The sequence below is a fragment of the Erinaceus europaeus genome, chromosome 1 (assembly GCF_950295315.1).
Source record: "Erinaceus europaeus chromosome 1, mEriEur2.1, whole genome shotgun sequence".
Lineage (NCBI taxonomy): Eukaryota > Metazoa > Chordata > Mammalia > Eulipotyphla > Erinaceidae > Erinaceus > Erinaceus europaeus.
Window position 1 is genome coordinate 157,155,298 of NC_080162.1, and position 24,375 is coordinate 157,179,672.

The 24,375-nt window shown below is 43.9% G+C and overlaps 1 protein-coding gene and 1 long non-coding RNA gene across 4 annotated transcripts in view; both read right to left on the minus strand.

Moving 5' to 3' along the window:
* MCM4 (minichromosome maintenance complex component 4) lies at positions 1–24,357 on the minus strand. Of its 3 annotated transcripts, none has more exons than XM_007533003.3 (17): positions 24,253–24,357; positions 23,368–23,451; positions 22,549–22,713; positions 22,100–22,263; positions 21,905–22,006; positions 21,153–21,248; positions 20,968–21,063; positions 18,628–18,766; positions 16,218–16,438; positions 15,193–15,313; positions 12,326–12,585; positions 10,213–10,578; positions 9,342–9,469; positions 7,914–8,121; positions 4,643–4,871; positions 2,960–3,093; positions 1–881 (listed from the first exon to the last, which is right to left on the minus strand). In XM_007533003.3, the coding sequence occupies exons 2-17, from the start codon at positions 23,435–23,437 to the stop codon at positions 789–791; spliced, it is 2,592 nt and encodes an 863-aa protein (XP_007533065.2). In that variant the 5' UTR covers positions 23,438–23,451; positions 24,253–24,357; the 3' UTR covers positions 1–788. The 3 variants fall into 3 exon arrangements, with proteins under 3 accessions (XP_007533065.2, XP_060054561.1, XP_016048026.2); XM_060198578.1 differs by lacking the exon at positions 24,253–24,357 and adding an exon at positions 23,609–23,877; XM_016192540.2 differs by lacking the exon at positions 24,253–24,357 and adding an exon at positions 23,574–23,729.
* LOC132540493 (uncharacterized) overlaps positions 1–24,375 on the minus strand; it is a 1,042,170-nt gene that overhangs the window by 869,720 nt on the left and 148,075 nt on the right. The gene's annotated exons all lie outside the window — the stretch shown is intronic.

A 24,375-nucleotide genomic window follows, 5' to 3' on the forward strand; every position in this document is an offset into this window, starting at 1 on the left:
TAGATGGCCTTAAATATCACTTTAATGCTAACATTCTGTACTATTTAAAAGACTCATTAGAGAAAACAAGAACCAGAGCACTGTACAACTCTGATTTATGGTGGTGCCTAGGATTGTACCTGGGACCTCAGAGCCCCGGGCATGAAAGACGTTTGCATAACCATTGGTTATCTCCCTACACTCCATTTTATGCTATTAAAAAAATTATTAGCTAGAGACAGAAATTTAGAGGGGGGGTAACCAAGAGGGAGACACCTGCAGCACTGCTTCACCACTTGTGAAGCTTTCCTCTTACATGTAGAGGCTAGGGGCTTGAACCTGGGCCCTTGTGCACTGTAATGTGAGCATTTAGGTGCACCAGGGCCTGGCCCCTGAATATCACCCTTTTTTCACCCTGATATGCAAAAGTGATCAAAACTCATCTACATGAGAAGCTGCTTAACATTTTCAGATTTCCATGCTATTATTCTACAGCAATTATAAACTAGCATGCAATAATCTTTGTTTTTAGGTTTATATCTTCACAATAGAAAATGTTCATACACACAAAAGAATATCATAACTGTACATGTTTCTGAATTGACAAAGAGTGTTTTGAGGACATAATGTTTTAATTGAGAAAAATATACACTTCACTACGAAAATTGAACCTAGGTTAGGAGAAATATGCTGGGCTAAGTAAAGACAGGAAGGTCTGGGTTCCACCAATGGGAGCCATAGAACGGGCTGGTTTGATATGGCACATATACAGCAAGCAGGCACTGTGTCCACAGGAGACATGCACAATCTCAAAGCAGGCGGACGGTCTTCCCAGTGACTGTCAGGAAGTCATCATCAGCCAAGGCACGCAGTGCTTCTTCGAACATATCTTTAGTGATTGCCTTCAGGTGGGAAGAAGAAAACAGACATTTTAGATCTTGAGACCTCCCTCATCTGCTAGAGATGGTAAGCCATCCCACCAGTCTCTTTCCTCTTGGTAGGTGTACCTGTTTCTTTTCGCTAACCCAATGGAGCACACATTCCTCTAAAGGGCTTGGTGGCAAATATTGTAGGTGTGGTGCCTGCAGTTTGTCCAAGAAATCTACTCTGTCCTCTTGCGCCAGTGTGGCCGCAGGTGGGAAGTAACAGGAGGGTATCAGGAAAGAGCTAGATGCCACCAGTGGAGTTCTTTACACTTAACTCAATTTAACTTAACTGCAAAAGGCTGTCTGACCCCACCTGCAGGGGAGTCGCTTCACAGGTGGTGAAGCAGGTCTGCAGGTGTGTCTGTCTCTCCCCCTTTCTGAATTTCTCTCTGTCCTATCTAACAATGATGACATCAATAATAATAATAATAACTACAACGACAATGAAAAACAAGGGCTACAAAAGGGGGAAAAAAAAAGTTCTGGAGGCCAGGCAGTGGTGCACCTGGTTAAGTGAACACATTAAAAAAAAAAAAAAAAAAAAGGCTGTCTGAGTAATTCATTCCCAAAACAAAATTTTTAGAAATATTTTATTTATTTATTTATTTTGTTGCCCTTGTTTTTTAGTGTTGTAGTTATTATTGTTGTTGATGTCGTCATCGTTGTTGGATAGGACAGAGAGAAATGGAGGAGAAGACAGAAGACAGAGAGGGGGAGAGACAGACACCTGCAGACCTGCTCTCCCGCCTGTGAAGTGACTCCCCTGCAGGTGGGGAGCCGGGGGCTCGAACTGGGATCCTTATGCCAGTCCCTGCACCTTGTGCCACATGCGTTTAACCTGCTGTGCTACCGCCCAACTCCCTCCCAAAACAAATTTAATAAATGTGATAAGTGCAGACATCCTAACTGGCCAGTAACTGGTTAATGGGATGGCATGTACATCCAATAGAATAGTTTCCACTCATTATGAATGGTGTTACCAAGTATATTTCGCACTAAGAATATTCCAGGGCCGGGCCACGGTGCACCAGTTAAGCACACGTATCATCAATCGAAAGGACCCAGGATCTAGCTCTCACTCCCAACCTGCAGAGGGGGTAGGGGGGATATGGGATGGGATGATGCACTTCATGAGTGGTGAAGCACATCTGCAGGAGTCTTTCTTGCTCCCTCCCATGCTATCTCCCCGCCCCCTCACAATTTCTCTCTATCCTGTCAAATATAATATAAAAGAAAAATAATTAATTGGAAAGATTATTTGTAATATGGGGACCAGGTGGTGGCACACCTAGTTGAATGCATGGGCCCAGGTTCAAGCCCCTGTCCCTACCTGCAGGGGGAATGCTTCACAAACAGTGAAACAGTGCTGCAGGTGTCTCTTCCTCCCACCCCATCTCTCTCACTCCTTCAGTTTGTCTCTATCCAAAATAAATATATATATAGAGAGACTATGCGTAGCAGCTGCTAATCAAATAATGACTTATGAAACAGTGTGACCATAATTTGACTGTTGGTTTTTCAAAGAAAAGATCACTTATACATGTTGACAAAAAGGCTTTTTGCATAAGCATTAAGCTATCTCTTCAGCCCTAATTGTGGTAATTTCTTGATGATGGGTTTATTATTTCTTTATCCTTCTATGCATTGCATGAACAGTAAGGTTAAGGGAAAAAAATCCACTGAGATATCGTGGGATGCATTTTTGCACAGAAGAACAACCCAGTGGGTGGGGACAGATAGCATAATTGTTATGTAAAGAGAATCTCATGCCTGAGGCTCCAAAGTTCCAGGTTCAATCCCCAGCACCACTATAAACCAGAGCTGAAGAGTGCTGTAGTTAAAAAAAAAAAAAGGCATATTGCAGCATGATGTTAGAGGGTGACCTAGAGGGGGTTGAATTATTATGTGGAAAACTAAGACATGTTACACATGTACAAACTACTGTATTTTACTGTTGACTACAAACCATTAATTCCCCCATAAGGAAAAAAATATATAAAAGAAAACCGAATATTAAAAACCACTATTAAATATTAAAACATATGAATACTTACTATGTCAGACTGTGCTCGGATGTCTTCAAAAAGTTGCTGGTATTTCAGAGCTGGTGTTTTACCCTTAGATAAAATAAGCTTTTTCAATGCTTCTGCTAACTCTTCTTTCCGTTTACGAGAAGTGGCACTCATTCCTGATTTTAAAAGACAATCATAAGATGATCATAAGGAATTAAAGTATTTCAGTATCTCACAAATATTCCTTTATATATATTTTAATTTTTTAATATTCCCTCTTTTGTTACCCTTGTTTTATTATTGTAGTTATTGTTGTTATCGATGTCACTGTTGGGATAGGACAGAGAGAAATGGAGAGGGGAGGGGAAGAAAGAGAGGAGGAGAGAAAGACACCTGCAGACCTGCTTCACCGCCTGTGAAGCGACTCCCCTGCAAGTGGGGAGCCGGGGGCTCAAACCAGGATCCTTACATGGGTTCTTGTGCTTTGCACCACGTGCGCTTAACCCGCTGTGCTACTACTGCCCGACTCCCCCAAATATTCCTTTAATAGTTGCAAAAAAAAGGGGGGGAAGGGGGCTGGAGGAAAGCAAGTGAATGGTAAAATACATCTATTTCCAATTTCCCATATGCCAAAAGCTGGTCTTTCCTGAAATAAATCCATGTCATCTATTTAGTTAACAGATTCCTTGCTTATCACTGAAATGAATTATGGTGCCTTGAGAGGTAGTGCAGTGGATAAAACTTTGGACATCAGAGTAGAAGGTCCTGAGTTTAATTTCCAGCATCAAATATGTCAGTGATCCTCTGGTTCTTTCTCCCTTAGTATCATTGAAAAAAATCAAACAAACCCCTTTAAAAAATAGAGAGAGAGATGAATTGTGAGGCCAGAAATAGGGAGAACACCAGCCTTCTATGCATGAAGGCCCAAGTCTGACCCCCTGACCACATTGCTTCTCTCTTCCCTCAGTGGTGGTATCACATATTTAGGAACCCATCTGAGTTCATTCCTTGGTACTTCATTGAAAATGGAGAGAGAGAGAGAGAGAGAGAAACGGAAACAAATCGCTCATTTAAAATGGAATCACATGGGTGCCTTGGAGTAGAAATAGAATCTTTTTGTTGTTGTTGGGGCTTCACTCCTCTGCACTGATTTTTTCAGAGAGGGAGGGAGAGATAGAGAGAGAGGTAGAGAGAGAGAGAGGAAGAAAGGAGCGAAGGGAAGAAGGAAAAGAGACTCTCCAATGCAGTGGGGGCCGGGTTCAAGATAGAATATCTTAAATTAGATATAATTCGTTTTTTAAGTTTTTTTTTAATCTTTAAAAAAATTTTTTTTTACTTATTTATTTATGGATAGAGACAGAGAGAAATTGAGGGGAGGGGGAGATAGAGATGGAGAGAAACAGAGACACCCCTGCAGTCCTGCTTCACCACTTGTGAAGCTTTCCCCCTGCAGGTGGGGATCAGGGGACTTAACTTGGGTCCTTGCGCACTGTAGTGTGAGTGCTTAACCAGGTGTGCCACCGCCTGGCCCCAAATTATATATAATTCTATGTGTGCATGCACTAGTGTGTATTTCTCTCAAAAGTATATCTATTTCCTCATAACTTTAATTAGATTCTCAAAGAGACCCCAGCCAAAGGTAAGAACTTCTACCACTTCACTATTTGCTTAAATATGAAATTCAGTAATTTTCATGTGCTTTTATGTTCAGTGCAAATAGCAGACCTGTAGTGAGAATAGATATGTCCACGATGCCAGTCCGAGGGTCAGTTGCAGACTGCTTTAGGGCCTCCCGATGGAGGCGTTTGGCCTCTTCAACATCAATTGCCTCGACTTTATTTGAAAATCGCACTTTGGCATGGGCTTCTGCCAAGCGGATCAGGGATTCCAACTGTCGAGGGTATGCAGAAACCATTCCTCGGCTACTTCCAATCTTCCTCATGTCCACATAAGCCTGATGTAGAGGAAGAAAATACAAAGCAGCATTAAGTTTCGCTTCATGATTGAATTCCAATAGGATTCCTCTAAGTAAACAAGCCTGGCTGCGAGGTGCAGCCAGTGGTGTATCCTTGATCAGTAGACATCTAGAAGGCGATACCTGACATAGCTCTGGATAATGGACAGTGTGACAGACTATGGCAAAAAAAAAGGGGGGGGGCAGCACTCAAAGGACATGACACGTGGGGAAGGGAAGGCTGTGAGCAGCAAAGTAGTGTAACCAGGACAGTACTCAGGTACCTACTAAAGGATTCACGTAAGGGACACACAGAGGCTTAGTGGGAGAGCCACAAAGGTAAGTAAGCTGTATTAAGCTTACAGAGACAGTTGACATACCTTCTTATTCACCTGGGAGGTTGCACAGTGGCTAGAACTTCTGAGTTTGATCCCTGCCATCACATATGCCACCTAGAGTAATGCTTTGGTTCTCTGTCTCCATCTATTTTATATACATATATATATACATATTTTATTTTACCTTTTGTTGCTCTTGTTTTATTGTTGTAGTTATTATTATTGTTATTGACGTCATCAATGTTGTATAAGACAGAGAGAAATGGAAAGAGGAGGGGAAGACAGAGGGAGAGAAAGATCGACATTTGCAGACCTGCTTCACGTGAAGCGACTCCCCTGCAGGTGGGGAAGCTGGGGCTCGAACTGGGATCCTTACGCCAGTCCTTCCACTTCTCTCCATCTAGTTTTAATTTCCCCCCTGCAGGTGGGGAACAGGGGCTTGAACCCAGGTCCTTGTGCATGGTAATACATACACTTATCCAGATGCACCACCACTCGCCCCCAAGAGTCTCTCCTCTATCCCCCCTCAAGAATACTATTCAACTTTGGTTTATGTTAGTGGGGGATTGAACCTGGGAGCTTGGAGACTCAATCATGAGAGCCTGTGTGATTTTTATTTTTAAGAAACAGAAGTTCAGGCAGGCCGGTGCTGGTGCACCTGGTTGAGCACATATGTTACAAGGTACAAGGACCTGGGTTTGAGCCCCCAGTCCCCACCTGCAGGGGGAAAGCTTTGTGACTGGTGAAGCACGGCTGCAAGTGTCCTTCTTCCTCTATTTTCCCCCTTCCCTCTCCATTTCTGGCTGTCTCTATCCAATAAATAAAGATTATAATAATAATAATGAAAAAAGAAACAGAAGCTCAGAGAAATAAGATGACTTGTCCAGAATTACAAAGCCACTGAGGTAGTCTAGGAGGTGGCACAGTGTATAAAGCACTGGACTCTCAACCAAGAGGTCCTGAATCCAGTCCCCAGCAGCACATGTACCAAAGGGATGTCCGGTTCTTTCTCTCTCTCCCCTCCTATCTTTCTCATTAATAAATAAAATATTTTTATTTACTTTTTATTTATTTTCCCTCTTGTTGACACCCCTTTAAAAAAAATTATTGTAGTTAAAAATTATTGTTGTTGTTATTGATATCACTGTTAGATAGGACAGAGAGAAATGGAGAGAGGAGGGGAAAACAAAGGGGGAGAGAAAGAGAGACACCTGCAGACCTGCTTTACTGCCTGTGAAATGACTCCCCTGCAGGTGGGGAGCCGGGGGCTCGAATCGGGATCCTTACGCCGGTTCTTGGCTTTGCACCACATTTGTTTAACCCGCTGTACTACTGTCCGACTCCCATTTCTTTTTTTTTTTTTCATTTTGTTATTTGTGTTTGATTTTAGCCTTTTTTTTTTCTCCCACCGCCCAATCTCCATATCCCACCCCCTCCCCCGATAGCTTTCCCATTCCCGACTCCCATTTCTTTTTTGAATGTTTTATTTTATTTTTGAGAGAAATGCAGAGAGAAAGAGAGACACACAGAACCATCAGAGTACTGCTCAGCTCTGGCTTTTTGGTGCGGAGGATAGAACCTGGGATTTAAAAGCCTCAGGCATGAGAGTCTGTTTGCATAATCACTATGCTGTCTCCCCCACCCTTTTTCCTTTTACCAGAGCAGTGATCAGCTCTGGCATGTGATGGTGTGCGAGACTGGATCTGAGACTTTGGAGCCTCAGTCAAGAGTCTCTTTGCATAACCATCATGCTATCTCCACCCTGCCCAAATAAAAAAAAGTCACTGAGTAGTATCACCTGTATCTCAACTCAGGTATGCTTGAAAATATTTACAAATATAAGGCATATACATAAATATCTATATTAACTCGTTTATCCCTTATATATTAAATAGATTTTTTAAAAGATTTTATTTATTAATGAGAAAGATAGAAGAGAGAGCAAGAACTACATATCACTCTGGTAAATGTGTTCTCAGGGATTGAACTTGGGACCTCATGGTTGAGAATTCAGTGCTTTATCCATTTCACCACCTCCCGGACCACTCTAGTTATTTCTCATTAATAAATAAAATCTTTAAAAAAAAAAGGTATGTCTTAAAGGAGATGGCTGACTAGCTGCATTAATGCTTTTGGATATAAGCTTAACAAGACACTTTCCAATTAAAAAAAAAATTATTCCCTTTTGTTGGCTTTGTTTTATTCTTGTAGTTATTATTGATGTCACTGTTGTTGGATAGGATAGAGAGAAATGGGGGCCAGGTGGTGGCATACCTGGCTGAACACACATTACAGTGCGCAAGGACCCAGGTTCAAGTCCCCAGGCCCCGCCTGCAGGGGGAAAGCTTCACGGGTGGTGAAGCAGGGCTGCAGGTGTCTCTCTGTCTCTCCCTCTCTATCACCCCCTTTCCTCTCAATTTCCAGCTATGTCTATGCAATAAATAAATAAAGATTTTAAAAAAAATTAAAAAAATAAAAGGACAGAGAGAAATGGAGAGAGGAGGGGAAGAGAGAGGGAGAAAAAGATAGACACCTGCAGACCTGCTTCAATGCCTGTGAAGTGACTCCCCTACAGGTGGGGAGTTGGGGGCTCAAATGGGGATCCTCACACTGGTCCTCGCGCTTTGCACCACCTGCGTTTAACCCACTGCGCTACTGCCCACCAAGACATTTTTCTAAGGTTCCAAACACAGACATGCGTTACCTCAATGAGAGCCTGGCTGGCCTCCTGGCTCAGGCGAGGCATGACCATGCTGTGGGCGTAAGCAATATAGTCCTTGAGCACTGCCATGTCCATGAACTCCTCCTCCACCTGCTCCTCGCTTTGATAGTACAGCGCCACGAGGTGGTGAGCCAGACGCCTGTCATAGGCCTCATCCTGAGGGTCCAGCATGAGAAAGATCAAATCAAACCTAAAAAGATATGGTAAAAATAATCTTACTGGGGGCTGAGGAGGTTTTGTAGCTAGTAGAGCATTGTACTTGCCTGCCTGAGGTCCCAAGTTCAACTTCCCATGTTGACCCCCCCTTTTAAAATTATTGTAGTTACTGTTGTTATTGATGTCACTGTTAGATAGGACAGAGAGAAATGGAGAGAGGAGGGGAAGACAGAGAGGGGGAGAGAAAGACATCTGAAGACCCGCTCTACCACCTGTGAAGCAACTCCCCTGCAGGTGGGGAACTGGGGGCTTGAACCAGGATCCTTATGCTGGTCCTTGCGCTTTGTGCCACGTGCGCTTAACCCACTGCACTACCGTTCGACTCCCAACAAAAACATTTTAATGTATGCTCAGACACCAGCTTACATACATGCAATGCAAAAATTTCTCTAAAGAACCTTAGACATGAACGTTGATTATTAGTTGCCAATGAAGAGATGCTCTTTTCTTTTTGACAATATTGCCCAAAGAACTGCATGCAGGGTCAATGCACTTATCTGCCCTTAGTGGACACCTATACTTCTCACTGTTAGATTTGCTCAGAAAATGCTGTCACACAGCTGAGTAAGTGATAGTCCTAACAATGAATGTTACAATTATTTTGAGGGCAGGGAATTGGATGATTTTTCTTTTCTTTTTAAACCACCGCACTGCTCACCTCTGGTTCATGGTAATGTTGCAGGTTGGATCTTCTAATTAAAACACACACAGTTTTTTAGAAAATTTGTCAAGGGTGGTCCGGGAGGTGGTGCAGTGGATAAAGCAAGAGGTCCTGAGTTCAGTCCCGGCAGCACATGTACCAGAGTGATGTCTGGTTCTTTCTCCCCCCATCTTTCTCATTAATAAATAAATTATTTTATTAAAAAATTGTCAAGGCAACTGTCTCAATAAGGTTAAACTTTCAGAATGACAACTAACTGTATGACTGTCCTGAGGGCAGAAATTGATGTCCGCATTGCTTCAGACAAGTGAGTAGAGAAGCAAACAATCGTTGCATTGGAGCTCCAGTGGTGCAATCGGCTAGCATGTGTTACTTACACAGCAAACAATTCTTGCCATAAAAAGCCATGACCAACTGAATGCAAAGGCTTCTGCATTTGAGTGAACAGTCGATGGTGTTGGAGCTTAGTATTTTTTCTTAATCGCATCCTGCAAATTCCATATATGAGCAAAGTAAGAACACCTGCTTCATACCTTGATAATAAGGTGTGAGGTAACTGGATATTTTCAATGGTAGTTTTTTTGGGATTCCACTGAGACTCGATAGGATTTGCTGCTGCTAGGACAGAAGTACGCGCATTGAGTTGACAAATAATCCCAGCCTAGAGGAAAACACAACACAGTACTTAGAAATTGGCAGGAAGTGTTTGAGCCTTCTTTCTTTACAAGTCTTCATGCTGTCATCAAGAGCCATGTCACTGTGCAAGTGACTTCAACTGGGGACAATGCTGTGTCCTCAGGTCCATGCCAAGGTCTGATCTTCAGATAAATCTCAATAAGCCATATCATTTACAGGAACAAACTCCAGCATGAATTAGGGATAAGCTCCAGTTCTAAAAACACCACACATTTCATGGGTTAGTGCATTAAAAAAGATGAAAGAAGATTCCGTAGTAAATCTTGAGATTTAATTTACAGGACACAGGAAGAGTCACCACTGTTCCAAAGGTAGAGCATTACACGGTTCCACAGATATTATGTTTCTTTCAGTTAGAAGCAGAGAGAGAGAGAGAGAGAGAGAGAGAGAAAGAGAAAAGAGGAAGAAACCATAGCACACAAAAGGTTCCATTAGTGCAGTGGGGGCTGGGCTAGAACCTAGACTTGTATATGGCAAAGCAAAATACTATTCAAGAGAGCTATTTCTCTGGTCCCAGTTGGTACATTTCAAGTGCTCACCCATTTCTTTTTCTTTTTAATTTTTATTTATAAAAAAGGAAACACTGACAAAACCACAGGATAAGAGTGGTACAACTCCACATAATTCCCACCACCAGAACTCCGTATCCCATCCCCTTTCTCACCCACTTCTAACCTGGCTGGTTTTCAAATGGAGGATGTGACTCACCTTTGCAATAGAAAGAGTTTGCTGCTCCATGACTTCATGCAACACTGATCTCGTGCTTTCATTCATCTTGTCAAACTCGTCAATGCAGCAGATGCCATTGTCACTCAATACCAGGGCACCAGTCTGCAGGACCAGTTGCCTTGTCTCAGGGTCTTTCATGACATATGCTGTGAGGCCGACAGCACTGGAGCCTTTCCCAGAGGTGTACTGGCCCCTGGGGACCAGGTTGTACACATACTGCAGCAGCTGGGACTTACTGGTCCCAGGGTCACCACAGAGCAGGATGTTGATCTCAGCGCGAAATTTGCCCCTTCCTGTGTGACTGAAATCCTTTCTTGTTCCACCGAAGAGTTGAAGCAAGATTCCCTAAACAAACAATTTTGTCTTAACCATTTGCTTATTCTGAAGTCACTGGGAATTTAAATGTTAGAGGTGCAGTTCTACTCTATGGGTAAAGATTCACAGAAAGGAAATTAAATAAAGGCATTAAATACATGTGAGGGCCAGGGAGATAGCACAGTAGTTATATAGACTTTTATGTCTAAGGCTCTGAGGTCCCAGGTGCAATCCCTGGCATCAATGTAAGCCAGAAATGAGCAGTGCTCTGGTTAAAGGAAAAAAAAAAAAGAGTGGTAGTGCTTTAGGTTACTTAAATATATGCAACACCACTGTGCCAGAATGGTAGCTAGCTATATATTTTTAAATTATATTTATTTATTTTCCCTTGTTTTTATTGTTGCTGTTGTTATTGATGTTGTTATTGATGTTGTTGTTGGATAGGACAGAGAGAAATGGAGAGAGGAGGGGAAGACAGAGGGGAAGAGAAAGACAGATACCTGCAGACCCAATTCACTGCCTGTGAAGTGACTCCCCTGCAGGTGGGGAGCTGGAGGCTCAAACCGGGATCCTTACACCGGTCCTTGTGCTTTGTGCCACGTGTGCTTAACTGCTGCGCTACTGCCTGACCACCTATGCATAACTTTTTACATTAAAAAATTTTTTTTAATCTTTTATTTATTCATTGGGTAGAGACAGCCAGAAATTGAGAGGGAAGAGACAGAGAGGCACCTGCAACACTGCTTCACCACTTGCAAAGCTTTCCCCTGCAGATAGGGACTGGGAGCTTGAACCTAGGTCCTTGTGCATTGTAACATGTGCACTCAATCAGGTGTACCACCACCCGGCCCCTAACTACATTTTTTAAAAAAAGAAGTCTATTTATTTATTCACGAGAAAGATAGGAGGAGAGAAAGAACCAGACAACACTCTGGTACAAGTGCTGCTGGGGATCAAACTCAAGACCTCATGGTTGAGAGTCCAATGCTTTATCCACTACGCCGCCTCCTGGACCACCTTTTTAAAAAACTTTGCAAGCACACATACTTGGTAGTAGAGATGAGGAAATGGAGAGTGATGTTAATTTCCTTAACCAATAACCCGGTCAGGATATCAGTGCCTTGTGCTGTTAAACAGATTACAGCTCTTCACACTCACACCACCTGATCTCAATAGAAACTCGGGGTGTGGGCCAGGTACTGGTGCACCTGGTTGAGTGCATGTGTTACAGTACACAAGGACCTGGGCTAAAGCCCCTAGTCTCCACCTATAGGGGGAAAACTTCTTTGTGAGTGGTGAAGCAGTGTTGCAGGTTTCTTTCTGTCTCTCTTCCCTCTTTTAAAAAATATTTATTACTGGTTAGAGATAGAGAAAAATTGAGAGGAGGGAGATAAAGAGGGAGACAGACAGAGAGACACCTGCTTCACGACTCATGAAGCCTTCCCCCTGCAGGTGGAGACCTGGGGCTCAAACCTGGGTACTTGAGCACTGTAATGTGAGCACTTAGCAAGGTATGCTACCACCTGGCCCCTCTCCATCACTTTCTTTTCTCTCCTTCACCTTCTTCCCTCTTGATTTCTGGATGTCTCTATCCAATAAATAAAGTGCAAGGAGCAGCGTTCAAGTCTCTGGCCCCCACTTACAAAAAAAGCTTCAGGAGCAATGAAGCCAAGCGGCACAGGTATTTCTCTGCACAGATATTCCCTATCTCCCCCATCCCTCTCAATTTCTGTCTGTCCTCCCCCATAAAATAAACAAAACAGAAATTTCTCATTACCTTCTTTATATCTTCATGTTCATAAATGCTTGGTGCCAAGGCTGAAGCAAGTCTCTCATAAATGTCTGGTTTTCTGGAAAGTTCCTTAAGTAATTCCACACGCTTCTCGGAAAAGAGTTTCTGTTCTGCTTCTTCATCAAGGCCATGCAGGCGCTTTGCATCCGTTTTCCGATAATGAATGACATCAATGTGGGTTTTGTAGACAGATTTGACATTGCTCACTCTTGGATTGATGCGAATAGGAACAGCTCGGTAGATGCCTGAGGGTACAAGCATGTTTTTGAGACATTGAGCTGGGCTTCCAAGCATAATGCCTTCATGGCCACTCATGGCATGAAAGGAGTCAGGTACACTGGGGATAAAAAGCAGGTTCTGAGGAGTCAGGAGGTAGCTCAGCGGGTTAAGCGCATGTGGTGCAAAGGGCAAAAGGACTGGCTTAGGGATCCTGGTTCGAGCCCCCGGCTCCGAACCTGCAGGGGAGTCGCTTCACTCTCTGTCTTCCCCTCCTCTCTCCATTTCTCTCTGCCCTAACAACGACGAAACCATTAATAACAATAACTACAACAATAAAACAACAAGGGCAACAAAAGGGAATAAATTAATAATATTTTTTAAATAGCAGGTTCTGGAAAAGACAAATCTGCGACTACTTATTTAAAATTTTTTTAAATATTTATTTAAATGGAGAAATGAGCATTACCACATTACATCTATCATTGTAATGATTATTACACTTTGATTTTCTGTCATGGCCAGGTTTCATTCCTCTGGGTTTACTTTTAAGATAAAGAGATAAGGAGATGGAGGGAGGAGATGGAAAGATACCACAGCACTGAAACTTTGACTAGTGTGAGACGGGGCAGGCTCATTCCCACAGCAGGCCAGGTGCCTTCCCAGGTGAGCTACCTTGTTAGCCCCACTCTGAAGCGCAAATGAAATCAATTTTCTTCTTTTCTCGTACTCTGCTCAGCCCTGGCTACATTTAACTTTCATTTTCTTTAACCGCCGGTACAGTGTTTATTTAACTTATTATTTGGTTAAAATAAAACACTAAAATCCTATACCAAAACCTTGCGAAGAAAACCCTAACACTTCAAATCCTTTTTAAAAAATTACTCAAATTGGGGCCAGGCATTGCCACACCTGGTTAAGCGCACATACTACAGTGCACAAGGACCCGGGTTCAAGCCCCTGGTCCCCTCCTGCAGGAGGAAAGCTTCACAAATGGTGAAGCAGGGCTGCAGGTGTCTCTGTCTCTTTCCCTCACTTCCCCCCCCCTCCCCTCTCAGTATCTGTTGCTGGCCAACAATAAATAAATAAAAATATTGAAAAAATATTCAAATTATTTTATAGATAGCAAGACAGACTGACTCAGAAGTGAAGTAGACATGAAACATGATGAAGGAAAACTTCCTATTTTCTTAATAAGAGGTTAGTCTTCTTAATAAGTACAGTATTGGGCAAGGGCAAATAGCGTAACGGTTATGCAAACAGACTCTGACGCCTGAGGCTCCAAAGTCCCAGTTTTAATCTCCTGCACCACCATACGACAGAGTTGAGCAGTGCTCTGGTTTAAAAAAAAAAAAAGCTAAGTACAGTATTAATTTCAGTACAGTTGAAAGGAGTCAATGAATAATCATCTCTTAAACCAGACTGCCTCATCCACTGTGCAAGACAGAATGGTTCCCAAATCAATATGCTTGGGCATTTGTATAGATGAATTTTACTGAAGAAGCCATAAACTCTAGGGCAATTCAGTTTCCTGATTTTTTTTTTTTAAACATTTTATTTATTTATTCCTTTTTGTTGCCCTTGTTGTTTTATTGTTGTAGTTATTATTGTTGTCATTGTTGTTGGATAGGAGAGAAATGGAGAGAGGAGGGGAAGACAGAGGATAGAAAGATAGACACCTGCAGACCTGCTTCACCACTTGTGAGGTGACTCCCCTGCAGGTGGGGAGCCAGGGCTCGAACTGGGATCCTTGCTCCTGTCCTTGTGCTTAGCACCACCTGCGCTTAACCCACTGCGCTACAGCCCAATTCCCTGTTTCCTGATTTTTAAGAAGCATTTGTGTATTCCTCTTCCCTCTTCATCCTTTTAAACACACTCCCATAGTTGATCTGCTCTTCCATTTAACAGGCCAAAAGATACTCTTTAAAAAAACAACAACACAAAGACATGTAATAAATTAAAATAGGGTTACCAAAATTGTGCCTGTGCTGGAGAGACCTGCTCAGGAGGAATTCCACTGGGCCCATGACCACCAGTGAAGCCCCACATGTCTCTGAATACCAGCTACTCTGGCTCTAGAATCACCAGGAAGTGACTTCTAGCATGGAGACAGTGTTCTCAGCCATTCTTTTCTGTAGTAAATAAACTATAGCCCTTAGTTATGCTGTACTAAACAAATACAGACACCTGCAGCACTGCTTTACCACTTGTGAAAATTTCCCTCTGCAGGTGAGGACCAGGGGCTTGAACCCAGGTCCTTGTGCATTATAACATGTGTGCTTAATCAAGCGTGCCACTGCCTGGTCCCTCAAGGCAACCCTTTCATTCTCCATATTTCAGATATACACAAATGGAGAGAGACACCACAGCACCAGAGCTTACCTCAGTGCTGGGGTTCAAACCTGGGTCTCTGTGCATAGCCAGGCAAGCACCTTACAGGGAACTATCTTCTGACCTCAAAAGCTACTTTCTTTACGGGACCTACCTGGTCAAGCCAGAACACACACACTGCTGATTCACTGAACAGTATGCCCCATCATTTTACCTGAATGACAGCTGGAGGTAGGGCCGGACCCCACTAAAAAGTGTCAGTGAAAGTAAGATAGCTTCATCGCCTTGACAGTTTCTGCTCTTACCAGTGACATTCACTCTGTCTCCAGGTTGCACTTTGTCCACAAGGTCATTGTGAGCAAAAAGGACCACAGTATGAGGTGTTTGTCCTGCAGGCATATCTTCAGGAGACTCTTGAAGTTTGATCTGAAAAAGCAGCAATCAAAACAGAGGGTAATAAGATGGGAATCTGTTCAGCTTCTTGTATCATTCACAGTACTGCCAGGAAAATGGACTTCTTAAGGGAAAAGATCCAACAGTTGGCCACATTTAGCAAACACTTCACGGCTATACCGTGAACACCCACCTCCCATCCTATAAGCACCAGACATGATGGGTGAGGTAACCACCCAAGAATGAGCCGAGAGAAGGAACCAAGATCTTGTTATCTCTGGGCAGACACCTGTATCCACTTCCTGCCTTCCCTCCCCAGCTCACATATGCAGACATAAAGGCCCAAATGTCTCTTGGCTCTGGCCTTTTTCTCCCTTTGAAAAGTATAAACTTTCCACCTAGTATTCATCTCCCTGTCTCTCTTGTGCTGTCTTTGCCAGTATCTATTAATACCCTATCAGAAAGCTCCTTGTCAGAAAGCTCCAAGCTTTTTAGAGAGAGGGAACAGACAGAGAGAGAGAGAGAGAGAGAGGAAGACACCAAGTAGCTTCCTCCAATATAGTGGAGGCTAGGATTGAATCTGGGTTGTGCTTCTAGAAGTAGGTTCACTATGAGCTATTTTTGCTGGCCTACATTCTCTCCTTATCACAGACCATCGATATGAATGAATGGTGCTCACTGGCAGTGAAATAGTGACACTGCAACCTCACAGCTAAAGCCACCCAATGCTCCGGACACAGAGCCCAGTACCCACACACAACACTGACAGCACTGGCACAGAGAAGGGATGAAGTGGCCAAATGATGTCCAGGAAGCAAAGTATAAGATCTCACAAAGTACAAGTGAAGCAAGGGTTTTAGAGGCTCCTGGCAATGGTGGAATGCAGGTAAAGCAAGCCCAAGGGGAGCCAACCAAGTGCCCCGGGAGGGTCACGCACCATCTGCTTGTCGGAGAACACGGAACGGTTGTGGATGAGCGCCATACTGTGGGTGGTATGGCAGCGCTCACACACACAGGGCTCGGCGATGCGGCCTCGGTCGATCTCCACACGGGTTGAGTGTGCACACACCTGGCACTGAAAGAAGGCTTCCTGCATCTCGGGGATCAGCTGGGATGTCCTGATTACCATGCCACTGATGGTTATCAGCTGGTCAATGTCTGTGGGGAGAGGTTGGCTTACCCATCCAGCACCCACCACCTATCGCCCAGCTGAGTCTCTTTTTCCCTTTTTTAAAGTTTTATTTTCAAAACAGGAACACTGACAAGACCATAGGATAAGAGGGGTACAGTTCCACACAACTCCCACCACCAGAACTCCATATCCCCTCCCTTGATAGCTTTCCTATTTTTTATCCCTTTGGGAGTATGGACTCCCCCCCCCCCCCCCCAACCAGCTTTGGCTTATGCTGGTGTGGGGGATTGAACCCAGGATTTCAGAACCTCAGACAAGAAAGCCTCTTTGTATAATCACTGTGTTATCTACCCCCGCCAGAGTGAGTCTCTCTCACCTGCCAAGGCAGAAGTGGGTCTGCTGTCAACAGGAGCTTATATGGGTGGATAGGAGGCCCTCGTATGACCGTGTTCAGATACCTTTGGATACTTGGGTAACCTTGGTTCTTAGAGATGCTTACACTAGGCATCTATGTCACACTGCCCTTGGCTCCCTTGCTATCTGTTCAGCTCCCCCTGCATGTGGGGAGGAGCAACTCTCAGCTGTTGCCTACTTTGCTTCACAGCCTTCCACTCCCCCCATGGTACCATTCCAAATCCTGTTCTCTTAGCACCTATCAAGAGCACAGGTTCTAGGCCCAAAGGTCCCTAAGTATCCTGAGCACCCCTGCAACCATGGTGACACATTTACCGTCCCTCTGCTTCACTTTCAGAATGGGAAGAGAGACCAATTCTGAGGAGTCAAGGCACCAGGCATACTTCAAGCCTCTAAAAAACAAGTGTCTTGCAGATAATTGGCACTGTAGCACTTAGATATAGCCTAGTCTGTAGAAAGCCCAAGGCAAGCTGGCGGTTCTTTTACAACTTGGACCTTCTCTGATAGATGATTTTCTCTTTGAAGGTACTACCATATCCAACCAACTGCCACTACTGGTTCCAAAGCATTAATGAATTTGCAGTAAACACACTCGGCCTCTAAGAAGGCTTCAGGGTTGTCCACTTGTGCTGAATCCTGAGGCCTTTTTACACTTTGATCCTGCTCACATCCTGCCAGCTATCTGATATGCCTTGTCTCCTCTCTCTCTCATCACCTTCTTCAAGTTTAAAATGTAACTTTTGCACTGAATTACACAAACATATTAAAATTAAAGGTGTAAAAAGCTGATATTTTGAAATTGCTTCAAGTCTTTGTCTTCTGCAGTAATCTCCAACCTTGACTGGAAACAGTACTCTGCCTCTGAATACTTAACAGCCAGCACTTGTTCCCAAACAGCTACCTCATTCTATAGCAGTGATGACTAGAGCACAAAAGCAAAAAATTTCCATACTTATTAGTTTTATACCTCAGTCTTTGTCTATGGAAAACACTGTTAGTCTTTCTCCTCAAGAAGTACCAGTGGTTTCTTATCAATTTTACAATAAAAAGCTACATTAAGTTGGGATTCAAAGATTTTTTTTATTATTATCTTTATTGGCTAGAGACAGCCAGAAATTGAGAGGGTAGGGGAAGACAGAGAGACAACTGCAGCCCTGCTTCACCACTTGCAAAGCTTTCCCCTTGCAGGTGGGGACTGGGGGCTTGAACCTGGGTCCTTGAGCACTGCAACATGTGCACTCAACCAGGTGCGCCACCACCTGATCCCAGGGATTTTCCAAAGCTAGGCTTTCTAGTTTCTGTGCAAGTACCAATCATCTGCTCAACTCTGCTTCAGTTACTACTTACTGTCTACACAGAGCTCTTCCACTTCTTCCCTGCTGGCTTCATACATGCTTCCCAAACCCTCACTGTTACTCAAATCCCTCTTTCACAGCATTTACCACCTGAGTCCAGCGATCTGCTTCTCTTCCTAAGCTGAGACATTCCATCAAATGTTCTGCAACTATATCCCTTTCTTTTAGCTACTTTCCAAGCCAGATTTCTTTAACTCCAAGGAAGAATCACATTTTATCACTGCTTTCTACTGTAATTCCGAGAAACTGTCTATCTAATAAAATAACTACGTTATTTTGGGGGTATGGTCATCTTAACAAATATAGCGGGCTGACAAGCAGAGAGAGTAAAACCTACCACTACTTGGATAATTTATCATCTATCACCACAAAATTTTCTCAGAGTTCCTTGATGAACCAAGGTTTTGCTTATTTTGTGGAAGGTATTCTCCTGCTACTAATATTACCTTCTGGATTCAGGTTTCTCATGTTCTTTGTCTTTAATGCGTTGAATGGTCTTACTTGAATCTGATGTTCCAAGATTGAGTCAGGGTAACGCTCAAAGAAGATCTCATTGACAGCCATGTCAAAAGTTGGAATAACTTCCTGTAAAAGTGAACATAAGAATGGCAAGTGGTGTCTGCATTCCTTTCTTTAGGTTAAACATAAGAAATGAAGCAGTTCACATTAGTAAGTTGAAAAAAACACATGATGTAATTCAAAAGCATTACCTTATCTAGCCATAGAATTGCTACTCATAAATCCAGGCACAATGAACTATCTCATTTTGCTTATTCTCGTCAGGGTTAAATGTGATTACATATATGAATGTGCCTTCATGATAGTCTAACAAGTTTTAGATGTTAACTAGTAATAGGGCTTCGAGCTCATACTTTCCATGAACCTTAAGTCTTACTTTTTTCCTCATGGGTAAAGTATCAGAACAGACTAAATCATTATTCTCAAATTTGCAGATACTAGTTCTTTGTCCTTTTTGCTTTTGCTACCAGGATTGTGGCTGGGGTTAATTTTTTTCTATTTTTGTTAGAACAGATAGAAACTGAGAAGGGTGGGGGAGACAGAGGAGAGAGAGTCAACAACAGCTCTGTCTAACCACTTATGAATCATCTCTCCTGCAAGGAGTGGGGGGGGGCTCAAACCCAGGTCCTTAAGGATAGTAATGAGTGTGCTTAAAGGGATATGCCACTATCTTGCCCCTTGTTATTCATTTTTACAGATGAGGAAGTGGCTTCTGGAAATCTAAAGAACACAATCATGTTCACATAGCTATTAAGCAGCAAAGTCAAGACCTAAAACCAAGTCTGAAATCTTCCAAATCCTAGTTAAACTCAACATAGCTGATAACTTCATGGCTCAAACCTGACAATAAGCCTAGTGAAGAAAGACTACAGTATGGTTAATTCAGTTTGCCAGAGGGTAGATGTATGTGGCACACTCAGAAGATATTTTTCATGAAGATAATTTACTTCACCAGGCTTGTAAATAAAGCTTTGGCCTCTCAAACATAAGACCCTGAGTTCTGATCCCTGGCATCACATGAACCAAAGTGACACTGTTTCTTTCTCTTCTGCCATCATTAAATAAACTTAAAGAAAATCCAAGACCTGCTACTGCTGTTAAAACACACATTACCCATCTTCAGGGGAGTCGCTTCACAAGCAGTGAAGCAGGTCTGCAGGTGTCTATCTTTCTCTCCCTCTGTTTTCCCCTCCTCTCTCCATTTCTCTTTGTCCTATCCAAAAATGACAACAATAATAATAACTACAACAATAAAAGAAAAAAAAATCAAGGGCAACAAAAGGGAATAAATATTAAAAAAAAAAACCACATCAACTTCAGAGATGTGGTGAGAAATGTGCAGATGAAATATGGTGTTTTTAAAAAAGGATTTTACTTATTTTTTAAATTTTTAATATTCATTTATTTATTTACCCTTTTGTTGCCCTTTTTTATTGTTGTTGTAGTTATCATTACGGTTGCTACCAATGACGTCACTGTTAGAACAGAGAAAAATGGAGAGGAGAGGAAGACAGAGAGGGGGAGAGAAAGAAAGACACCTGCAGACTTGCTTCACCACTTATGAAGTGACTCCTTTGCAGGTGGGGAGCCTGGGGCTTGAACCGGGATCTTTATGCTGGTCCTTGCACTTTGCACCAAATGAGCTTAACCTGCTGCGCTACAGCCCGACCCCCTTTACTTATTTATTAATGGGAAAACAGAAAGAACCAGACATCAATCTGGTACATGTGCTGCCAGGGATTGAACTTGGGACATCATGTTTGAGAGTCTAATGCTTTACCCACTGTGCCACCTCCTGGACCACAAAATTTAGATTTAATATATATATATTAAATTTACCTATTCATTTATTTATTTATTTTCCCTTTTGTTGCCCTTATAATTTCTTAATATTTATTTTCCCCTTTGTTGCCCTTGTTTTTTTTATTGTTATTGATGTCGTCATTGTTACATAGGACACAGAGAAATGGAGGAGGGGAAGACAGGAGAAGAGAAAGATAGACACCTGCAGACCTGCTTCACTGCCTGGCCTGTGAAGCGACCTCCCTGCAGGTGGGGAGCCGGGGGTTCAAACCAGGATCCTTAAGCTGGCCCTTGCACTTTGCACCACGTGCATTTAACCTGCTTTGCTACCGCCCGACTTACAAAATTTAGATTTAAGAAGACTTTATGTTCTGAGGAATATTTCTCCATTGTATTAAAAAAATTGTTATCCAGAAATGCTTCTAGATGTCTACTGTAGTTCAATGTCAAAGTAAAATTCTTACCTGTGGATAGCAGATGAGCTGTCTGTACAGATTTTTGTCAAATGACTGTATGTGCTCACAGTTCACATTCAAAAATGGCTCCCCAATAACATTAATCTGTAATATACAACCAACAAGTTATATTCTGCAGTCATGTTTTAAAACTCATCATCTGAATTTTTAGCTAAGAAAGAACAGACGATAACCTCTGCAAGTCGCTGCATGTAAACCGGAGCAGTGATATCAATGCCATTATTTTCTTCTTCCTTAGCCAAAGGATCAGTAAACTGCTGAAGAAATCTCTTGATGTGGAAATAAAAATATTAAGGTTAGTGTACTTAGGATTAAGCAAAATAAGAAAGATTATCAATGTCACTGTTTGCAGACAGATATATTTCCCTTCAAGACTCGTAAAACAGGGAGTCCAGCGGTAGCGCAGCGGGTTAAGCACACGTGGCGCCAAGTGCAAGGACCAGCATAAGGATGCTGGTTCAAGCCACCGGCTCCCCACCTGCAGGGGAGTCGCTTCACAAGTGGTGAAGCAGGTCTGCAGGTGTCTATCTTTCTCTCCCCCTCTCTGTCTTCCCCACCTCTCTACATTTCTCTCTGTCCTATCCAACAATGACAACAACAATAGCTAAAACAATAAAAAAGAAAAAAGAGGAAAAGAAAAAAAAAACTCATAAAACAGAGCAAAGGAAACAGCATTAAAGGCTTATTCAATAGATTTTTATGCTTGAGGCACCAGAGGTTCCAAGTTCAATCCTGGGTACCACCATAAGCCAAACCCTAATAAAAGCTCTAGTGAAAACAAACAAACAAGCAAATTTAGAAAAGCAACTGTAAGACACCTAAAAATCTATCCTGAAGTATTGTGGCTAATTAGATACAAACCATTAACATTTTCTCCCAGCATTCACAGGGCCCCAAGGAATGAATTTCAGCACCTAGAGCTTACCTGAAAAGTTTCTTTGCATGTTGCCACATTTACATCTGTTCCCCAAATCACCAGTTTTTGGCCTAGAGACTGCTCACTTGCCACTATATCTTCTGCTGCCGGCTACAAAGAAAAGTGACAGGACCATGTTAATGTGGACTTGCCCATTTCCCGCCCCTAACACGGTGCTGTCAGGAGACTTCCCTGTACACTCACCCCATCAGACTGCAAGTCCACCTGTAGACCCTTCCTTGCAGAACCCAGGTCCGGTCTCTGCCTTACTGGGGTGCCTCTAACACCACTCCTTGGGGTTCCCTCTACCCTTGAGCTGGGAGTACCGTAGGTCAGTGGAGAGCTAACATCAAAGTCCAGAGGAATGTCTATAAAAACAAAACATGAGAACTTTTAGAGGAAATCCTGGTAGCCTGTGGCACCTGAGAAAAGAGCATGTAACCTATTGATCATATAAAGGCAGCAGCAAAATGGATGCTTATCATAAGCTGTGATGGTTAAAGCACCAAATCTTGCCTTTGTCTGGTAAGCTCTAGCACGTACTTCTGTGCTCTCAGTTGAACACATCAGTTCACAGTCAGGGATGGTTGCTAAACCAACAAATGCATCTCTGCATGTTAACAGCACAGTAACTAGGATCTTCAAAAACTCACTTGAAGGATGCATGGGAGGAGGGCTGGAAAACAGAGCATCCTGAGTGGCTGGACTCTGCAGGTCAGCTCCAGGGGAGGTGGGCATGGGCTGCAGCTCCCCTGTGGAGGTTGACTCCTCCCCTCTTCTTCTCTGAGAGGGCGAAGACCTGGCATCCTCACTGCGAGCTAGTGACAGATGCAACAGAAGAGATGGCTGTCAGTTCTTCTGGGAGGTTTTGCAGGCTTTTGGGATTCGGAGGTGTGTGTGGAGTTGGTGGTGGGGTCTAGTTCGAGTATTTATTTGAACCGACAGAAACCAAAGGCAAAGAAAGATACACAGAGAAGCAGATGTTAAATATTTAGACTGCGAGTCGGTCTGTAGCGCAGCCGGTTAAGCGCAGGTGGCGCAAAGCGCAAGGAACAGCATAAGGATCCCAGTTCGAGTCCCCGGCTCCCCACCTGCAAGGGAGTCACTTCACTTGGTGGTGAAGCAGGTGTCTGTCTTTCTCTCCCCCTGCTCTCTCCATTTCTCTCTGTTCTATCTAACAACGACGACATCAATAACAACAATAGTGACTACAACAACGAAACAAGGGCAACAAAAGGGGATAAATAGATAAAAATTAAAAATATATATATTTAGAGGCTGTGGAGCTCAGAAAATGGTGCAGTGGTTAGAGCATCGGGTTCTCTAGCATGAGGTCTTGAATTCGATCCAGAGTGACTCTCTGGTTCTCTCTGCTCCACCCCGGGAAGGACAGGCGTTGTCAACACCTTTTCATCCCCCAACCCCGCGACCCGGAAGCCCGCGGGGCCCAGGGGCTCGGGGTTCGCACTTACGTGTCTGCGCGGGAGTGGTGCGTCCGCGTCGGCTCCCTCGGCGGCTCGGGGTGGACGCCGGGGACGACATGGCGCTCGGACTACCTGCAGAACAAGGAGACCCGATTAGCAGCGCGTCCGCAGGGCCCCAGCCGCCGCACAGACCACTGAGTCCTCTCGTCTGCCCGCTGCCCGCCGTCCGCCGCCCGCCTCCCGCGCTCGGGTACCAAGGACGGAAGCCGCTCAGAGGCGAAAGGATCACCGGGGCCAGGTAACGAGCGCTCCCACTCCGTCCCAGAGTCGCCTGCAGATTTCGCGCCAGTAGCTCCGGGAGGTCCCGCCGACGAGGACGTCGGACCAATTAGAGCAGCGCTTTCATATGGCCCCGCCCCCCAGAAGATTCCACTGCGCAGCGGTGGGGGGACGGAGCGTCTCTCCCGGGCGCGTCCAGCGTGCAGGCGAGCAGAGACGTCCTTCAGCCACCCCCTCGATGGAGGTGCTCCCGACTTCCGGCCCACGGCAGTTTGGCGGGAAATCTGGGCCGGCCCGCCCAGCCTTGTTGGCCCTCACTGGGAAGTTAGCCTTTATAGGCAGTTTCATGTCTACAGATAGTCTAAAGACATTTCCATTGTTTGACCAAGAAATACGCTTGACCGCAACACCTAATTCCCCTCCAGCGTACCGCACCGCCCCGTCTGTCTATAAACTACTGTTAACCCATGACAAGTGTTTTGCGGCACTCGTAAAGCCGCAGATCTTTTAATCCAAGTCTAAGAGGGTTGTCCTGATAGCGAAGATGGCCCCCACAACACACACATATTCTCTTTCCCGAAGTTTCTGGAAGGGTCCAGACAATCGAGCCCCACCCCCTAGAGCTCCTACCCTGAGCCTGGAAACTGTCTCTACCTTTGCGAGCTCCTCCTCGGTGCTTGCAAGCCCGGTCTAAGAGCGAGCTCTGGCTCCGCTCTGCCCCCAAGTTCTCAAGCAGAACCCACTTCTTTGCAAGCTCCGCCCCCAACTTCTCGAGCC